A 22280-nucleotide genomic window follows, 5' to 3' on the forward strand; every position below is an offset into this window, starting at 1 on the left:
CCTCCATGCTCCCATAACAAATCAATACCTCTGAGGGTACTGATCCAGGAGTTTCCTTGTCTTCTGGATTGGTTCAAAATTACACGGCTACGGAGTTGAACATTAGTAGTCGTAAACCCAAACGTCGGATGTTTGGGTCGGCTGTTCAACGAAAGGTGAAATAAAATAAGCAGCAATATAAAAAAAAGAAATAAAGGTTTAAGAAAATTAAAAAATTAAATTTAAATAAAAGAGTAAATTGTTACGATACACAAAGTGTAAATGTGACACAAACTATATATACTCACTCGTAAAATACATTTATGCAACTTCAAAAATAATAATAGTTTAAATAATAATTTTTTAAGAAAATTAAAAGATTAGATTGCAATAAAAGAGTAAATTGTTACGATACATAAAGTGTAAATGTGACATAAACTACATATACACACTCGTAAAATACATATATGCAGCTTCAAAAATACATCTTGAATCAGAAGTGTGCATCAGCGCTGAATTCCTTTTAAAGGTTAGATATTAAATCTTGAATAACTAAACGGTATCAAATAGTATCATTCTCTACTAAGAATTTCTCAATTTTTTTGTGCTATTGTTACGAGAAAAAGTGCTGTTGTTGTCCCCGATGCAAGCAATTTCATTAAAATTAATTTTTGCCATAGTCTTCAAAGCAGACGTTATAGAGCAAAGAGATTTTCATTTTAGAAATCAGCACAACAAATTGCATAAGTTAGGGTAAATACCATGCTAGATATCAATATATTTTACTTATTTTCATAATAGCAGCATTAGAACGAAATATAAGCATGCATAGGCAATGAAACAAATCATCAGAATGTTATACTTGCAACATTAAAGTCCGATAAACAAAGACGACTTTTCTCTCATCTGTGGCATGCTTGCTATGTTTCCCAAACTAAGCAATATATGAGACAACCCTTTTTGATTAATGAGACAATAACTTTTTCTGCTTGGCGTATGACCTCATTGATCACTAAAATTCATATTTTGCTGTGGGTTGTAAAGCAATTTTACTTAAAGTTATAACTGATATAATTATATCAAACGAAAAACTAATATCTATTACGAATCAAATGTAAACCAACAAACTTTGTATCCAAAACTGCAAATTAATAATAGATTATAAAATAAAAGCACTTTAATAAGAAAAATTACCAATCAGGAAAGAAACTTTTTTTTTTCACAATTACTTATTTTAACAATAAGCTGAGAATAAAAGCTGTTATCAAAATAACCAGAATATGTAAACTTGTGGCTTTATAGAAGCATTAAAAAACACGGCGTTTTTTACTTGAACCCTTTGGTAATGATTTTAATAAAATTAACAATAAAATATGGTTTTATATTACGAATATATGATAACATTTGGTAAATGTTGTCAAATTATTCAATTTGATCATGATAACTTACAGAAATCAAAATCATTTGTTCAGCTAAATTAATTTTTCAATTTTGTATTTTTCACTAGATATGTGGTTATAAGAACTATAATTTTGAAATCCGGAATTTCTGGTAAATCATTACCATACGAGCTTAAAATTACCAAATGAATGGTTTTTATACCATAAATTTTGGTTTCATCATCATCATAGTTGGCCAGACAGCTCAGTGTGAGCCAGTGCCTTCCTCTGAAGATTTCTCCATGACGACTTCTGATTCACGTTTGATCTCCAATTCTTTTCATTAATTACGAGAAAATCAGACTCCACTGAGTCAGCCCATCTCAACCGCGGCCTTCCCCTCTTTCTTGTTCCAGTGGGTCTAAAAAGCAGTATCTTTTTTATTGTATTGTCATCACTCATTCGAATCACGTGGGCCATCCAATTCATTCTATTTATTTTTATGTATTTAATAATATCAGGTTGTTTATGAATCTTGTACAGTTCAAAGTTAAATCTCCTTCTCCAGTTATTGTTTTCATTTGCACCACCAAATTTCTCTTCAGAGAAATTTTGGTTTAATAACCAGAATTATGTTGTTGTTTTTTTTACTGGAAATATCATTACCATAGAGAGCTGTAATTTTACCATTTCTTTCTCCGCGTACTAATAGTTTTGATTCAAGCATTTTATTTATTATTCTCCAACATATAGAGGCGAAAAAAATAAGCATTATCAATTATCTGGTTTTGTATACTCAATACCGGATTTGATAGTTTATGTTCCAACTCTAACAAATTATGGAATTTTTCATTGGAATCCAGGTTTTCCTATAAGAAAATTCAATTGAAGTGAAAAAAAGAAAATTAATTCTAATTTTTAGTTTTCTTTCCTAGAAATATTCAGCATAATCTTAATTTTAAATAATAATTGAATAAATTTTCGGCTTCCGTAGATTTTTTCACCATAAATAAATGAAATAAGCTTTTGTTAGTATGTATAACAGCTGGTAAATTCAAAGCTTACGCTTGAATTATATCACGTTCCCGCCAATCTCTTTTCTTAGAAAAAAGACTATAAAACTTCAAAATGAACCGGTAAACGTGACACTATACCTGATCCCCTGGACACTGAAACCCTTTTTATGATGCCTTTATTTTCAAGCATGGTATTAAAACTGTCCTGGTGCGAGCCACGTGACACGTTTTTAAACGTGACCAAAACAGGGAATTCGTTTTATAGCTTATGCCTAACAAATCACAGATTGCGTTGCTAAAAGGGAGAGATTTAGCAGATTATGTATGTTTATATTTGAGAATTAAAATTGAAATGCAAGAACAAAGTGTTGGAAATCTATGTTTCGTAAAATCAATATGAGAAGCACTGATGCCAAGTTAAGTTAAATATGCAGTATAACACAAGAATTTATCCGGAGTGAAGAATTTAAACTTCACATTTAACAAAACAATAATGACTCATAAATTATTCCTCTTGTATTTATTCACACCTATATATTCCTTTGGTTTTAATTCGAAATATATCTATCGACAGAAAAAAAAATTCTGCTAAGATAACGGCACAGCATGGTAATTGAGATTTCTTTAATTTTTTTCTTCATAAAAACCGTAATTCTAGTTAATAAAACCGAGGAATACGGTATTTAAACCATTCATCTGGTAATTTTTCCGTTTACAAAGTAACTGCTTTCCGGGACTTCTGATTTTCAAAATTATAGTTTTGATTACCACACATTTAACTTAAGTTTGTAGGTATTGAAACTGTTCCACGTAATCTATGTTGTAAAATAAGTAATTCTATGTGAATTATATTTTATTGAACTATATTTGTAACAAATATAGAAAAAATGGGGGGCTAGTGTAGATATTTTTTGAAAATTTGTCACAAAAACTATATTTAATATTATTTTTGACCCATGAAGTATTTCTTAACACTAATTTTGGTATTTACATGCATTCGGATTTATATCTGGAATTAAAATGTTATTTCGTTTTTTCCACAATTATTTTTTTATTTCATTTTAAAATAGCTGTTAAACAGCCGATCGAAGTTTTCAGTTTACGACTACCAATGTTCAACTCTGTACCCTTGTAATTTTGAACCCAATCCAAAAGACAAAGGAACTCCTCGATCAAGTATTGGAAGAAATTTACCTTCGTGGAGGATTTTTTGATGGAACTATCCCACATTTGCGTTACATAAAAAGGAAAACCACGAAATCCTCCCATGATTAACCAGACGGAAAGGGGCTCTCTAACCCATGATCCATCTAACACAAAGGATATTTTTACGTCCGCATTGTGATCGGTGCAAGCCGGATGCGGAATTTGAATCAGCTAGCCATTGCCGGGATTCGAACCCGGTTCAACTCATTGGGAGGCGAGCACTCCACCCCCTGAGCCACCACGGATCTTCTACAATTATTGTTAGAAGTGGTTGTTTTTATACTCTCTAGCCCCACAACACGGGACAACACCTTACAACTCAGAAAGCCATGTCTAAAGTTAAAATGAATTGCTTATTATGCCTTATTGGAAAATCAATAGTGACATATTTGAGTTTGATACTATTTTGTAATAGAACATTTTAATATACAAAGAAAGATTTTTCGAATGTTAAACAATACATTTGAAAACCATTATTATATTCGATTTATTTGAAAGCACAGAACCAATTTCAAGTTTAATTTATTTTAATAACCACAGTTTAAATTCGATGACAAACTAGTCCGAATGGAAAAAACTGGAGAAATGTAACTACATCTTCACTGGAACAATGCATAGAAGTCGCAAAAGAAAACGTGACCATTGACTGATGTCCTATTTTAGTTTAATGTATAACAAAAAATAAATATCCAGTGCAAGTTTTTTTTTCCATCTTCAATCAATTTGTTTAACAAATGTGATAAAATATCGCGTTTAAATTTTCTTAAAAACTTTAAAAGAATGAATTAACATAATGGTTTCATACTATTTTTGTTTACGTGAGATTTATATTACCATTTGTAAAGGTAAATTATTCTACATAATAATTCGCATTTAGAAAATAAATAATGTGAAATGTGATATGTTTCTTCCTTTGAATGTTGTATGGGGCTATGTAGAAATATCAACACTAACATCCACACCATGTATCTATCTCTACGCTTATGCCTAATCCTGGTCAATTGAAACTATACAGAGCAAAATATAATATCAAAATAGTTACTGGAAACCGTATAATTGCTGTTGTTGTTGCCGGCCGGAGGTGCGTTTGTTCTCGTTTTCCAGTGGCGCCATCTATGGCCGAGAATTTGACTTCTGTTACAGCCATAAGTTACACCCGCTTATAGAGCGGACCCATTCATACATCCATTCATTCATCCACAGTTCGTAATTTTGACCTGAACCAGAGAACGATCAATCTCTAATTCTGTACCCCCAGGAGTATTGAGTTGTTATGGGAACATGGAGGACTTCGTGACCAGACAAATTTAATGTGCACCATTCATCATTTACTACACGGAGAGCCTTCGGCCGGCTGGATTCGAACTCCCGTTCTCACGAACATGTGTCCAGCTCCCTGCCAACCAGGCTACCACGGCCAGTCGTATTATTTATAACATATTATCATCTTTTGTTGAAATTCTGAAAATAAGATTTATTTATAAAAGAGTAAATAGAAAACTTACCTTACTAACACCTTATAAACCATATGTTAAAAATTTCTATTGAAGTATTCACAATGCTATTATGCAACTGCACTCGGAAATTTTTATCAGTATCTCCAATCTACGATATCTCTCAGACGAAATTCGATCAATAATTTAAAAAGTCCATGTCCATTGCAACTCCTTGGTCATACTAGTCACCTACAAAATAACTATAGCCCTTGAATAAATAAGATGCATAAATACTATTAATTATTAACTTTTTATATCCTTCTAATCTAATTCATTTGCTTCTTTTAAAAAAAATATTATCATTGATGCAGATTTGTACCATCCTCGTTGTTCAATGAAGAAAAAGTTCAGTACTTCTAGCATTAAAGAGAAAATTCTCAAAATATTATACTTTCTACTTTTATTCAAAACAATCAACTGTGCTTTTATAACTATTTATTCATGTTTCAAAAACCTTACTATGATTTGTTTAAAGTTTTTAAATTATTTTACGAACTTTATAAGATATTTAATGAAACTTTTCCAGTTATTAATATAATATTCATTAAACCAAAATTTAATTAAATTGCAAACTGAATTACATGACGTGTTTTTTTTTTTGTCATTTGAAAATGGGTATATACATTTTTAGGGACGTAATTTGCCTTACTAAGAAATAATTGTTACATATAAGATTGCTTTCCGGTTCTTGAATTTTTTAGATTTCATCAAATTATATTTATACAAATTAATTTTTAAATTTTTTTTATTGAATTGTAATATAATTACTGAACTTAACAAAAAAACTCTTTTTAGCTCACTGAGAATGCGCATTGGATAAAAATAACATTTCATCATATTTGTGGTAATTTGGTTATCATAAACATAGATTTTTTTCAACTATACAAATTTTGAATTATTTAACAGAAATATGTGTTTAAATTAAAACTGTTGAAAATGACTGTTGTAAAGAATTTTTTCAACCCCATGGGAAGGTACATACGTTTCCTTCAAATTAAAACATAGTTTAATTTTCTACATAAGCATATATTTTTAAAGTTTTATTTTATTGTTATTGATATTAATTAAAATGACCAAAAATAACTCATAACATTTAATCAGGCCAATAACATTTAATGTTTAGTTAGGTCGAAAATATTTTAGTAATATTTTATAATATCGACAGTGATATATCTAAAAATGATTACGATTGTTGATTTTATTGATTTAAATAAACAAAAAACAAAAGAAGGCCTTTATTTGAAAACAAATAATTTTTAAAAAAAGTCTCCTACATTTAATTCCAATAAAAAATTAATAAAGAGGAGAAAGAAAGAATGAAACAATTTATTTTGCATTTCATAAAATTCCGCATTCTTGACGCAAAGATTGATTAAAGCTATTAAAAGAACAACTAATATTTATTTATAACAGTTAACAAGTAAGATTATATGAAACTCTTCTAAGAAAAGTTTAAATAAAATGTAATTTTAATAACTTAGTTCAAATTCGAGGGTTTTTTTTTGAACCATTATCGTTAATAAAAGAATAAAGGCTTAGTTAATTACTTGCGTTATCTTACTGATTACAAAACTATATAGGCTACATACAGTATATAGGCTACATACATACACCCTCATATATCCGCAAATAGAAAAAAAATTATTTAAATACCATTAAAAACATACTTTACAGTAATTATGATCATAATGACTAGGAATCACTGTGCTAAGTCATGGCATCAAATTAATTCCTCGAAATGAACAAAAAATAAATTGCGTATTGTTCGTAAGTTTTTTTTATTCGTTTTTTTTAAAAAAAGGCTTAGAAATATCAAAAAATTATTTAATAAATTTAAAGAATCAGTTTAAATCAGTTTTTAATTAAAAAAAATAGCGTACAAAAAACTGCATTTAATTAATAGTAATTGAAACAATGATACTGATGAAAAATCTGTATACTTTTCTCCACATTTAAAGACAATTTAAGAAGGAATTAAACTCTTCAAGTCCTTCCCTCATGGAGAAAAAAATATATATTTGATCAAATAAATATACAACAATATTAATTCGGATTATATTATCACAATTATATTTTCTCTCGTATTTCCATGCACAGACCAACCATATTATACAGTAATGAACATAAAATATAAAACAGTTTAATACGGTTTTAATAAAATATTACTACACCCTTCATTCTTATTGTATTTCATCAAATTTTATTTATATATTTTATGACTTTCAAATTTAAAATTAAATAGCATATTTTAACTGAAATTTATTTTAATATGGAATATAAGTCATTTAAAATCGTGATAATCCTTAAACAATTTTTTTTTTATTTAATTGGGAAGCAGTATAACACAAATTATAGAAATATATGGTGCTGCCATCTAGGAATTGAAAAATGTGTAAGCAAAATATTTTCTTACGTTAAGTAGAGAAATCCAAGAATTAAAATAGAACATTGAACTTTTATTATGAATATTGAAGAGACTTATTTGAAGAACTCTATGCAATATTCATAATAAATTTCATGTAAGCTTTTTAGTTCTAATTAAATTTTCTAAGATTATAATTTGCAATTATTTTTAATTAATTAAATAAAAGATATTTTTAGTTTGAAATTTCGCGAAGCCCAGAATCGGAGTTGTATTCTAATCGAACATTTCAGCCATCACAGTTCTGCTTTAAAGAACAGTATCAAGTTAAAAAAATATTATGGAAAATCTGGAAATTCTCAACCTCTTTAGGTAAAATAAGGTAATATACGATATAAATACACTTTAAAACTATTGCCTTTTTCTGTTATATTTTGATATATTAACCTTTTAATGTTATATTATGACACATTAACCTTTTTATGTTAGATTAAGACATATTAACCTTTTTATGTTATATTATGATATATTAACTTTTTTATGTTATATTATGACATATTAACCTTTTTATGTTATACTTAATACATTAATTGGAACAATATGCACTAATACTTGCTTAAACTACGACTAATCTGTGAAAGAATATTTTCACTTATTTTAACACAGTTTTTCGATTTCAAACTCTATTAGGCTTAGTCTTATTAGTCAAAAAGATTTATTATATAAATTTTTCTGCTTTTGCATGCATTTCTGCACATAGAAATAACAATAGCTAACTTGTTTCAAACTTTATCTTTGCTTGTAAGAACGAGTATGGTGGGTCCTGCTTAAAATAATGATAATGTAATCTTAATAGTAATAATAATTAATATTCGATGCATTATTTTAGTGCGTGTAAAGGCTAGTTTATAGGCTTTATTATCACTTATTTAAACTCTCAGTCAATTTTTTAAACAACAAAATGAAATTTCCGTTATCTATTTAATTATTAATGTTTTTGTAACTCATAAAACTAAATAATGCTCAATGTTTCAAAAGGTAATAAATTAAATTCCCCAAGAACATTAAAATACACGAAGGAAATAATTCTGGTAAAATTATCGTATTCAAAATTATGACATTTATGGTTTTTTTTTATTTATTTTTTTTAAAAAAAAACATAATTTTAGTTAATAAAACCAAAATATACTGTACTCAAGCCATTTGTTTGGCAAATTGTTTTTTTTTTTGTTTAGTTCATGTAGTTTATTCTGGAAATTATGTTTTTCATAATTATAATTCTTCTTCAAAAAATTGTGTTGAAATGTAATTGCATGATTATCACAAATAACGCTATTATTACATGATTGCTGCATAATTACATGAAAATAGAAAAACTAATAATGTCTCAGATTGAAATTTTACTTAATTATAAGTTTTTGTTTATTGTTCACTTTTATTACTTTAATGATATTTTAAAGGCTTTTATGGGTAATCAAAACGGAAAACATCCCATTGGAATACGTCTTAAGTTTTTCCTTAAAACATTGTACACCAGATTACACTATGATTTTTGTTTCCTATGTATTTTGGCTCAGAAATATCCTTAACTTCATATATAAATAAAATTGATCATCGCTGTTAAAAAAAAGTTTAAAAAATTATTAAAAAAATCAACTTTTTAAAATTGATGCTAAAAATATCCCTCATTTTCGAAAATGGAAATACTGTTTTGACACAAAATTTTAACTATTAAATATCACACCAAATACGTTTGATCTAAATACTATGATATCAGCAAAACGTTTAAAAAGGAAATATGATCCACCATTTAAATTTAAAAAAAGGAAACCGTTGCTATCTTACTTTATTTCGAATTTCAGATTCAAGCTGTTACTTTTGATACTTTTTTTTTTGTTCATGAATCGATTTTGTATATCAAAGATGTTTTCATTTTCCTCCTTATCTTCCACTTTTATATTGAAAAATATTTGTTTCCATTGAAATAAAAATATCTCGCTAAGTTCCACAAGGAAAAGTGTTGTCTCAGGACATGAAATTTTTCTTTCTTTTTTGGTCGTGCGCAATTCTCCAGAGTGCTTTTCCGTTTTGCGCCATTCTGTGTTTTCCCTTTCAATTTTTTCCACTTTATAAGCATTTCCACAGCGCTTGAGTAAGTAAAAAAGAAACGATTTTTGTTTGTAAGTTATTTTTAAGACTTGGGAATCTGGAAACGCTTTTAAATCTTATATGTTTGAATTTTGTTTTTAACAACTATAATATATGGATGCATAATTATAATTATTAAACTTATATAACATAGATAAATTATAATTTTTCTTTATAAGAATTCAACAGTGCTCGAGTAAGGAAAAAAGAAACGATTTTTATTTGTAAGTTATTTTTAAGACTTGGGAATCAGAAAACGCTTTTAAATCTTATATGTTCGAATTTTATTTTTACCAATTAAATGGATACATAATTAGAATTATTGAGCTTGTATAGATGAATTATAATTCTTCTTTATAAGCATTTCCACAGCGCTTGAGTAAGTAAAAAAGAAACGATTTTAATTTGTAAGTTATTTTTAAGACTTGGGAATCAGGAAACGCTTTTAAATCTTATAAGTTTGAATATTGTTTTTAACAACTATATTATATCGTTGCATAATTATAATTATTAAACTAATATTACACAGATAAATTATAACTTTTCTTTATAAAAATTCCACAGTGCTTGAGTAAGCAAAAAAGAAACGATTTTTATTTGTAAGTTATTTTTAAGACTGGGGAATCAGGAAACGCTTTTAAATCTTATATGCTTGAATTTTGTTTTTAACAACTATATTATATAGATGCATAATTATAATTATTAAACTTATATTACATAGATTATTAAACTTATATAAAATTATTAAACTTATATAAAAATTCAACAGCGCTTGAGTAAGTAAAAAAGAAACGATTTTTATTTGTAAGTTATTTTTAAGACTTGGGAATCAGGAAATGCTTATGTTTGAATTTTGTTTTTAGCAACTATATTATATGGTTGCATAATTCTAATTATTAAACTAATATTACATAGATAAATTATAATTTTTCTTTATAAAAATTCCACAGTGCTTGAGTAAGTAAAAAAGAAACGATTTTCATTTGTAAGTTGTTTTTAAGACTGCTGAATCAGAAAACGTTTTTAAATCTTATGTGTTCGAATTTTATTTTCAACAATTAAATGGATGCATAATTATAATTATTGAGCTTATACTACATAGATAAATTATAATTTTTCTTTATAAGAATTCCACAGTGCTCGAGTAAGTAAAAAATAAACGATTTTTATTTCTAAGTTACTTTTAAGACTTGGAAATCAGGAAGCGCTTTTAAATTTTAAATGTCGGAATTTTGTTTTTAACAACTAAGTTATATGGATGCATAATCAGAATTATTAAACTTATATGGATGTATCATAATTCTTCTTTATAAGAATTCAACAGTGCTTGAGTAAGTAAAAAAGAAACGATTTTTATTTCTAAGTTATTTTCAAAACTTGGAAAACAGTAAACACTTTTAAATCTTATGTGCTCGAATTTAATTTTTAACGCCTATTTTTGACTAATGCTGATTAGAATTCTTAACAACTACATTACATGGATGATTTATTAAAATTTTTATAACTATATTACATGGATGCAAATATATTTGTTTTAATAATTCCTCTTCATAAACATTCCCACAGCGGTTGAGTAAATAAAAAGAAACGATTTTTATTTGTAACTTATTTTTAAAACTTGGGAATTTCATTTTTGAATTTTGATTTAAATTTTTAAGAACCAATAAGTTATTTTTAACGCTTTTAAATCTTATGTGTTCTAATTTAAATTTTAACAACTGCATCATATGGATGCACGATTAACTTTTTTTCTTCGCTGATTATTTAATTTATGCTGCTTGATTACATTACAGCTAAATTAAAATAAAATATTTATTCGTCCTAATTGCTTAATAAGGCTTTAAAAGAAACGCTAAAAAATTTTTTGGAATCATTTTGCGATTGTTCATATAAATTACCAATTATTGTGTTACTTATGTGATATATTTGATATATTTCAGTATTATTATTTAATTTTGCAACAGTTAACTGTGTACACTCAAAAGATTAAGTAAAAAGTTCGAAACATCCGATGTCAAAATCTACATTTATGATCATCTTACTGTAAAACAAAGAGTGGTTGTTCCCGAGGGGTTACATTGTGCTATTTTTTTTTTCTGTTTCAGAGATAATGTTTAGTTTAAATATTTTTAATTTATGACAATATATAAACTATGATTAACTTATAGTAATTTTAAGAAAATAAAAATAATATTTACTAAGCATCCAAATATGATGATGAAAATAGGCATTATGAGACAAATTAGGAACATTTTTTTATCTCCTTATTTGAGTACGTTTCTTTTTCCCATACTTCACTATCATTGCTCATTATAATTGTAAGTAATACATTTTTCAATACTTGTCGAAAATTAACTCAAACACAATTTTTACAACTAGTTGATTATGACCGTTCTTCTGAGCTTTCCTATAATAAGAACGCTGAAGTGAATTAAGTCAAATACTTACTCATTTTTTTCAAATTCACTCATGCTCATTTATTTCTCGTTCTAATTTATTATTATTTTTATTATTTATTATTTATATTTTTTATGTATTATATATTTTAATTATTTATTATTTTCATTTTCTAATTTTATTAAAAAATAAATAATTTAAACTTAGAAGGAGTGATAATGATAAGTCGTATTTTACACTTAAAATTTGTCCCACAAAAAGCACGGTTGCCAGTAGAACACCGAAATCAAGCATCACTGATTGTGGTCAGTAGGCGGGTGGGTAACTACTTTGATCAGCCTAAGTAGGTACCGAGGGTGTGCGGTATCGGTCCTCGTTAAACTGTTCTACCGTAAAATGCTCACAGTTAGTCGGGTTACCAAAGCAGAGGAGCCATCCCCTCATCAGAAGATCAAAATTTTGATGGCATGTCTCAGATCCTCCTCGGCTATATTTCTCAGATCGTCGCCAATAGCCCACTGTGCAGCTCTAGTGCGATGTAAATAAAATACCAACCTAAAATACCTACGACTTAAAATATAGAATTTTGGTTCACAGAAAAATAAAACCAGTTTTATTAGCCTATATTAGTTAGAGTAAGAATTTTTTAAAAATTATGAAAACGATGGTTATACATCATCAAACAAGTATTTAAGAGTAAGATTCGCTAATTTATCTAAAATTTTATTTTTATTGCAAAATGTAGAAAAATGAACAGTATTCAATACAATTACTTTACTGTCACTGTTTCGATGAATCCCATAATGACGTCACCAAAAGGTATTAAACTAGTCAATGTAATGAATTGAATTTAATAATTTAATTACAGAGGTTAATCCTATAAAAAATGCATATTTAACAGAAAAAAACTTTTTCAACAAGTAAAGATAAAACTTACTTTTAAGTACTTTATTATCATTTGATTCCATTAAAGATTTATTTCCTATAAAATTCAATTTAATATCAAAGTTGGGCAAAACATAGTTTGATTCAATATATTTCATTAATGCATAAGAATGATCCAATGATTTGGAAATATGGTCTTATTCTAAAGTTAAACTAGCCGATTGAAATAAAAAGTATTTTACTATTTAAATTAAAGGTATAAATGGAATTTAGAAATGCAAGGACAAATTATTATAAGTCCAGAAAACTAAATAATAAATGTAAAAAACTTTAACATTCTTGTATTAAGTTCATAAGTTAAATAAATTTGATTACTTTCATTATGTGATTCACATTCGCAGTAATTAAACAGTTATTGCATTTACAGTAATAACGATATTTGAAAAAAAAATAATTATAATTTAATAGTTGATTTCTGTTTGTTATTTCATCCTGTGAAAAAATGTGATTAAAACTACCAAAATTTGGTAGTTTTTGTACCGTGTTTCTGGCTCTATGGATACACCAAAAGGCTAGGAAATTCTTACAGAAGCGCTCTGGTAATGATTTTGGTAAAATTAAATATGGTTTTATAATAGAGGATGAAATTTGGTAAATATGGTTAAGTTTGGAAATTTCATTATGATACAGTAGAGCATGGCATAAAAATCATTTATTTGGCTATATTTACTTTTCAGTTTTGTATTATTTACTATACGTGTGATAATGAGAGCTATACTTTTGAAAACCAGAATTTCTGGTGAACCACTACCATACGAGCTAAATAATTATCTCTTGAACGGTTTAAATACGGTATATTTTGGTTTCGATTACCAGAATTATAGTTTTTTTTTGCTAGGAATGTCATTACCAAACTTTACCGTAATTTTACCAGAAAATTTTTCTTCGTGTATTTTGACTATTTTACGGACATTTTCCTCTTTGACTCATCAGTTTTAAATAGTAAATAAACAATTTCAATTATTGTAAAATAATTTAATACACATATTAATTTGCTACAATTACCATTTGTTTGACCAAACAAAATGCAACACGTTTTATACAAAACCAATTTATGAAATTCACTTTCCATAAACTACAATGTAATTTAAATAATATCCAGCCCATATTTCATAATTGTCATTAAGTCAAATCCTTATAATAACAAGTTAACACGTAGCCTAAGAATTCCACAGTGGTAACAATATAATCAAACAGAAAGGATGCAGATTTGCAAATTACGTCAAATGATTGTGTTTCCAATATTTGCGCGCGATTATTATAATTTAATATCGGAGCTCGAATGCAAATTTATTATTCCTTTCTCTTTGATCTTCTTAACATCTTTTACGATCTTTCCAGAAATTGATAATTAAGAGTATACAATCAAATTATTTAAGAATATACGTAAGAAGTTTTAATTACGCTTTATATAAATGTAATTAATTTACCTTACTAAACTGGAACCTAATTAGCGTTTTAAGCGGGTGTGAATTATTAATATCAGCTAAAATCATAGATTTAGTAAATACTACGAATACTACGAATGTTAGCTGATTAATTATATAAGTTTGCAATAATTTTAATTTCGATATTATCTTTACCATCTTTTATGATTTTTTTATAAAAATAAACCTCGCTCTCTCTCCCATTTAATTATTTTCTTTCACTAAAAGGAAATCTAAAAATATCTTCTAAAACCAAAGATAAATACACTTAATATCTAATTAAGCATTTCCGCCCTTTATATAAGAAATGTTCAAACTCTCAAGAAAAAATTCTTACTTTTGACGATTCAGCAATTCTTTACCAGTATTTCGTTACTTTGAGAACCATTTCGTCCCGAAATCAAGCGATTTTTGAAGAACGCGAACTTTTAAATATGAGACAAAAATGAAAAATCAACTCTAAAATTGATCAAAGGGCATTGTGGGAGAACGTTAACTGGAATAACGAAGCTAGAATAAAGACTAGGCAATCGAAAATGAAGTTATGAAATCGTAGACCGGTGTGTATGGTTGTCAAGGAGTTGACTTCGTACCAGGAAGTTCCGGGGATCGAAACCCGCTTCGGGCATGGGTGTAATTTATCTCTCTGTTTTATCTGCCTTAAAGTGTTGTGCCACATACATGAAACTTATGTTAACGTGGTTAAAAGAAAAGCTCGATGCATGAAGCTTATGTTAACGTGGTTAAAAGAAAAGCTCGATGCATGAAGCTTATGTTAACGTGGTTAAAAGAAAAGTTCGATGCATGAAGCTAATGTTAACGTGGTTAAAAGAAAAGTTCGATGCATGAAGCTAATGTTAACGTGTTTAAAAGAAAAGTTCGATACATAAGGCACTGCAAGGTTGTTTTTTTATTCCGGAAAAAAATTTAAGTACAGAATATTTTTTTTAATTTTGACAAAATTCATTTCTTCGAAGAAGCGAAGAAAGTTATTTCCTCACTTTGACGAAATGTTTGCTGGGTGCATACATCGGTTTCATCTAAAACAAAGTTTCTTGATATTTGAGTATCCGTGTTTTACAGTGCACGCACTTACTGTCAACAGTATTACAGTAAAAATTAAATTTTTATCTCACAATTATTTTTTATTAACAACTGATTTGAGTGATTATTTATCCTATTCTCTTTTCAGAACAAGGCAGTTTGATTATGATCCACGGAAGTTCGCGGCTCCTGAAGAGAGAGGTCCTCGATGGAGAAGTGCTGGAAAGGATCGGGGTCCTCGATTGCCTGGCGATATAGGGACAAGGGTGATGGTCAGAAGAAATGGGGTACGCTTTCAAGGTAAAAATATATGTTTATATATTTTATTTTCTGTTGCGTTTTTATATATACTCGCAAAAACAAACAATTGTGTCAACTGATTATTTAAATAGTGCAGGAAGAATAAAGACTACCTCTGAACTATTGGCTCGTAACAACATATAATATAAGTAAGATTTTATTTTATATTATAACCATCGTTAAGCAGCCAACCCAATTCTTTTGGGTTTACGACTACAAATGTTCAAATCTGTAGCCTTGTAATTTTGAACTCAATCCAGAAGACAAAGAAACTCCTGGATCAAGTATTGATAAAAAAAATTGGCTTTCGTGGAGGACTTTTTGATGGAAGTAACCAGCATTTGCGTTACATGGAGAGGATGACCACGAGAACCTCCCATGGTTAGCCTGACTGCAAGGGGACTCTAATCCATGAACCGTCTACCACTGAGGATATTTCACGTCAGCACTGTGGTCGGTGCAAGCCAAATGCGGAGTTCGTAACAACCAGCCATCGCCAGGTTTCGTACCCCGGTTCACCTCATTGGAAGGCGAACGCTCTATTCCTTGAGCCATCGCGGCTCTATATAAGTAAGATTATAGAATTCTGTTACTTATCTTTTCTAAAAGGAAGGATTTTTCTTAAGTAAGATTATAGAATTCTGTTGCTTATCTTTTCTAAAAGGAAGGATTTTTCTTAAGTAAGATTATAGAATTCTGTTACTTATCTTTTCTAAAAGGAAGGATTTTTCTTAAGTAAGATTATAGAATTCTGTTACTTATCTTTTCTAAAAGGAAGGATTTTTCTTAAGTAAGATTATAGAATTCTGTTACTTATCTTTTCTAAAAGGAAGGATTTTTCTTAAGTAAGATTATAGAATTCTGTTACTTATCTTTTCTAAAGGGAAGGATTTTTCTTAAGTAAGATTATAGAATTCTGTTGCTTATCTTTTCCAAAAGAATGGGAAAAAAATTTCTTTATTCGAAAAAATTTGACGCTTACTTTGTAATTTGAATAAAGTTTCAAAAGTATTCCTCATTTCCAAAAATTTGAAAAAATTCATAAATTATCTACCTTTATGTTAACTAAAAATATGTTCTTCACGTAGAAGAATCACGTTCTTCACGTTTGGAGAAAAACAGTCCTTTTTGAAAATTTTGAGTACTTATTTCTTGACACATATAGGTATTTTTGAAAGAATTTTCAGCAATAAGGAATTTATTTGAAACTTGTTTCAGACTATAAAGTAAGCTTCAAATTTCTCTATACTCAACACGTTTAAGAAACATTTGTTTATTCCAAACCATGTTACGTTAAGAGCATACATGCAGTTAACGTAATAAAGAGCAATTTGTAATTTTTTTATAATTTTTCGTAATGAGGAATTCTTTTGAAACTTATTTCAAACTATAAAGTGAGAGCCATTTTGAAAAAAAAAATGCCATGTTTCAAAAATAAGAACTCAAAATTCTTTAGAAGGACTTTTTTACTCACGTTAAGAACATATATGTATGATTAACGTAACGAAGAACAATTTGCAAATTTCTTTAAAATTTTTTGCAGTGACGAAATAGTTTTGAACTTGTTTCAGATTATAAAGTGAGTCTCATTTTATTTTCAAAAATACCCATATGTGTCAATAAATAAGTACGTGAAATTTTTAAGAAGCAATTTTTGTCCAATCAGTGCTCCGTTAAGAGCATACATATAAAAATAAAGGGGGGCACTTTGCAAATGTATTGTAACTTTTTCCAATGATGAATTCATTTGAATTATGTTTCAGATTACGAAGTATGTGTGAAATTTTTCAAACATACCCATAGATGTGAAGAAATAAACATTAAAAATTTATAAAGAAGCATTTGTTTAGTCTGTACCATGTGATGTTAAGAGCATATATATGGTTAATCTAATGGAGGACACTGTGCGAATTTCTTATAATTATTTGCATTGAGGAATTCATTTGAAACTTGCTTCAAATTAAAAAGTTACCGTCATTTTTTAAAAATATACTCATAATACCCAGAAACAAATACCTAAAATTTTTAAGAAACATTTGCTTGGTCCAAACCATGCTACGTAAAGAGCCATGCTACGTCATCCCTACTGAGAGCTCATAAGTGGAGTTGAACTCTCCGTTGAGGTTGGTTTGGTCTATCAAAAAGTCTTCCATGAAGGCTACTTTATCCCACTACTTGATCCAGAAGTTCTCTTACCTTCTGGGATACGTTCAAAATTACAAGGCTACGAAATTGAACATTGACAGTCGTAAACTTAGAATTGGGCCAGCTGCTCAACACCGATTATAAAATAAGGTAAAATACTTTAATCTGGATGACTAATTTGTAGATTAATAAAAACAAGGTTTTCAATTAATTTATTTTAAAATAAGTATATTTAAAATTTTAATAAAATGTAGGGGACAGTGGGGTCAATTGTAACATTTTTTACTTAATTATTTTTAACTAACAAAAAATCCAATATATTATTAGTATTAATTGACAGACGAGTAAAGTAGACTATCCTCTACTAGAAAAAAAAACCTTATTTTAAATGTTATTATATTAGTTATTAACAATTTTTGACATTCGTGTACTTGTTACAATTGTCCCCACTTACGGGGTCAATTGTAACAGTTCATAAATTCAACTAAAACATAGTTAATTATACATATTATCATAGTTGTGATATATTGTTTTATTGATCAAAATAGTAGTGATATTTTAGGAGTAAAAATAATAACGAGCAAGGACCTAAAGGGTTAAACTTTTAACTTTAAAGGGTTAAAAATTTTAATTTATGATGTGAAAGGTGACAAATAAAATAATGCACATGCAACATAATATAAATGATATCGGAAACTATTGGTGGTTCTTAAAGAGTTAAGTAATGGTTTGCAAACATAAGATTATTTATTTTCTGCTGTTACAATCTTCCCTTTACTTATTGTTACAATCGTCCCCAAGACGCCATTTCAGCTTCATTTGTTAAAAACAATGCTAGTTAATTAACAAAACTAATTTTTTTATTGAAATGTTAATTAAGGTGTCCACTTACATATTTGGTTAATAATTTTTATTTGTTTAAACAAAATTACTTTGTTACAATATAATATTCTAATACCAAAAAAAAGTACTTACGTAGCGTGAAAATATCTTTTGTGATGTAACTCTTTTAAAAGTACATAAAAATGGTTGCCAGCAGGGGTGTACATGTAGATTTATTAAGTACACCTTGTGCGCCACCTAGGAACCAAATCTAGAACGCGACACTCGAAATTTTTGCTTTGTTAAAATCGTACCCTGTTACAATTGACCCCACTCTCCCCTACCACATAAAATTTTCAAAATTATTGATATTATTTTTTATTAATATCTACTTTAATATTATTTTTAACGAATTTTAGATTTCCATTATGCGTCTGAATTTTTAAAGCGAAGAAAAAATTTATTATCGATTTAAAAACACGCATATAAACAAATTTATCATTTAGAAACCAAATTCCAACAGAAAAGACATTATATCAACATCTTCATGACAATTTAATCGTTTTCTTTTGAACGACATATTGTAATAGTGCCTTAATTCAGAGCCTTTGTTTATCTCTCCGTGATTGCTACTCTACCTCTCAAGGGACGCATAAAACTCGTTCCTTGATGAGTCTCAAGAGCAAGAATCTCTCTTGATAATGATCTTCTCCATCTTTGATGATCTGTGATGAAATTACGTAGTCCATTTATGATTGTTTCGTGAACGATATTATATCTTCTTCCATTTTTCGACAAAATAGTAATATTTGAATTTCCAATTATCATACACACATCTATCGTTTTATATATAGTATTTGCTCAAACATATTCTTTTTAATATTTTTGTTGTCGGGGGGAAATGTATAGTGCCCTTATTATTATTGGGATAGGTTGCTCTTTCTGTGAAGATCAAAATTTCTCATTTTATCAACTGGACTAAAACTAAAGTTTTAATAACTTCAAGCTATAAAGTTATTTAAAAACTATTTGAAATCAAACTGAAAACGCTCTTAGAGGAGAAGACAAAATTCGTGTAAAATTACTTCACATGTATGGTAATGACTTTTCTGCTAAAATAAATAAATAAATAAAAATAAGGTATTTAAACCATTCCCTTTTGGCAATTTTCTGCTCACATGGTAATGGTTTATAAGAAATTCTGATTTTCAAAAAAAAAAAAATGTTCTTTTTACCACACTTTTAGTAGAAGTTACAAATCTAAAAAGTGTATTTATCCAAACAGATAGTTTTTATGAACTAAAGCATCATAATGAAATTAAAAGATTTCACCACATTCACCAAATTTTATCACTTGACATAAGAACATAATGTATTGTTACTTTTATAAAAGTCATAACTAAAGTGCTTTGGTAAAAATTACCGAGATATCTGGTGCTTCCATTTAACCAGATATAAGATAAATTTTACCATATTCTAGTAGTTTTGACCCTATTATTTTTTACATTATATAGCTTAATGAAGCCGTATATAACTTCTGGTATATTTTTAGCTCTTAACTGTGTTTGAGGATGTAAATATTTTTTAAGCTATATGGATCTAAATATAATATAAGTTCAAATCATACTTTATTTTATTAAAAATTAATCTCTAAAGACAAATATACACCTTTTTTAAAATTTATTTTAAAAAGCTTCGTTTTTAAACAAGTTTTTAATTAGTAAATTAGCAGAATCAAGTCATTGTTTTATTTGTAAAATATATTACTTAAAGAAAAGTGCAATTATATGTCTTTTTCATGAAAAGACAAATCAAACAGATAAGCTAAATAAAATTATAAACTGCATATACATATATATAATCTGAAAACCAAATATAATTTTTCAGAAAACAAACACCTATGTATATTTTAAGATATAAAAGTTATCTTATAAAATATAAATAGTGAATTTAATTTAATGCACAGTGTATAAAAGGAAATATTTTCAGATATGGCTTTCTGAAAAACATGAGTAAAACTAAGGTACATGAAAACAAAAACGTGTTTAAAAAATGAAATCATATCAAACAGTTGCAGTATCTAGAACCCTTATCTCAAAGCATTATTTTGATATTAAAAGTAATTTAAAACAAAGTTTGAAAAAAAAAAGAATCAGTGTATAAAGATAAGCCCAGTCAAACGAAGTTTCGATAAAAAAAAAATTTTAAAAAATGCTCTGGTTTATCGGTATTTTGTTGAAAAAATAAAATTTTTCGATAACTCATTTCTAACGCAGCAAGACTGAGTGTCTATACTGAATATTTTATTCATTCCTATCAGTACGAAATAAAAACATAGTATTCGACTTAATATTTAAATAAATGTAAATTCAAAATTACAAATTCTCACTATCTGTACCTTGCAATGTTTTTTTCCCGAATGCTAGAGAACTTTTTTCTTTTTTTTAGTAACTAGGTAAACTTTTTCAATAAATTTGCTTCGAAAATAATACTCTATATTGCTTACCTTTAAGCAAAACCGTCACAGACAAGTGTTGAAATATGAGTTCCTTATAGATAAAATATAAATTTTTAAAGAAAAAAAAATATTTAGTTAGGCCTAACAAAGTCAAATAGTGTATACTTGTTGTACATGGAACAGTCTCAGAAATGTATTTTTCAAGGGTCATAGGTATGTACAGTGCGCAAAATAAAAAAGCGGACCACCCTGAATAACTTTCCAGCTTATAATCGTATTTTCACCTTCTAGGATTCAATCTTAAGAGATAGACATGTATACTAATTGTTTAGTGCTGACGATACTTTAAGTTGCGAAATCAAACACAAAAATGCCCTCTATGGCTAAGATTTCAATTTCTGCCCCGCATATACGTCACAGCCCATTTTACAGGGAGGACGCATTCATATATCATCCATCAATCTACATATTGCAATTTTGAAGTGAACCAGAGCACGATCAATCTCCTATCCAGTACCCCTAGAGGTATTTATTTGTCACGGGAACTTGGTGCGAAGAATATATAGGGGACTTTATATTCTTTGCTTGGTGGACTTTTGTGACCCCGACTGATGTAGCGTGCACCCGTTTCCATTTTTTACATGGGGAGTCTTCGGTCAGAGGCGATCGAACTTACAATCTATTGGACATAGGCTCATTACTCTACCAACCAGGACATCCAGGCTTATTATGTAGTAAATAGTCAAAAAACAATTGATTTATCCATCACTAGTATTAAAGGGGTCCTTAATCTTAATGGAATTTTTTTTTCTTTACAAAGAAAGAAAAGTTTTTTTAATTATTTTTTTCGAAATTTAAAGGACCGAAAGGGTGCTTCGAATTTTTCAATACGGTGTTCTATCGATTTCAGCGTTTTCCACGCGATAAGTGTTCAAACTCTTAGATATTCACATTTCATCACACAATGCAACATGCAAACTAAAAGTATCTAAGCCAATTTTTTGTTTCTTTTATCTTTCTTTTTTTTAAAAACTTTTTCGAGAAAAGAACATTAATCTTCTTTCGTGTTGGTCTTGGAAAAGAAGAATGAGCTGGAAGAGTATCGAATAGTTCTATGATTATTTCCAGCGCTTCGTTCGAATATTTCTGGTGTAAA

At 28.1% G+C, this 22280-nt stretch overlaps 1 protein-coding gene across 11 annotated transcripts in view; it reads left to right on the plus strand.

Moving 5' to 3' along the window:
* Nucleotides 1–22280, plus strand: part of LOC107442885 (coiled-coil domain-containing protein AGAP005037) — a 330755-nt gene that overhangs the window by 156872 nt on the left and 151603 nt on the right. For all 11 annotated transcript variants that reach the window (XM_071182301.1, XM_071182305.1, XM_071182308.1 and 8 more), the window contains exon 4: nt 15548–15699. In XM_071182301.1, the coding sequence (XP_071038402.1) occupies nt 15548–15699 (152 nt within the window). The remainder of the gene's footprint in view (nt 1–15547; nt 15700–22280) is intronic.

Source organism: Parasteatoda tepidariorum, chromosome 4 (genome assembly GCF_982258835.1).
Source record: "Parasteatoda tepidariorum strain Cologne lab strain chromosome 4, Ptep-v5.0, whole genome shotgun sequence".
In the NCBI taxonomy this organism is placed as follows: Eukaryota; Metazoa; Arthropoda; class Arachnida; order Araneae; family Theridiidae; genus Parasteatoda; species Parasteatoda tepidariorum.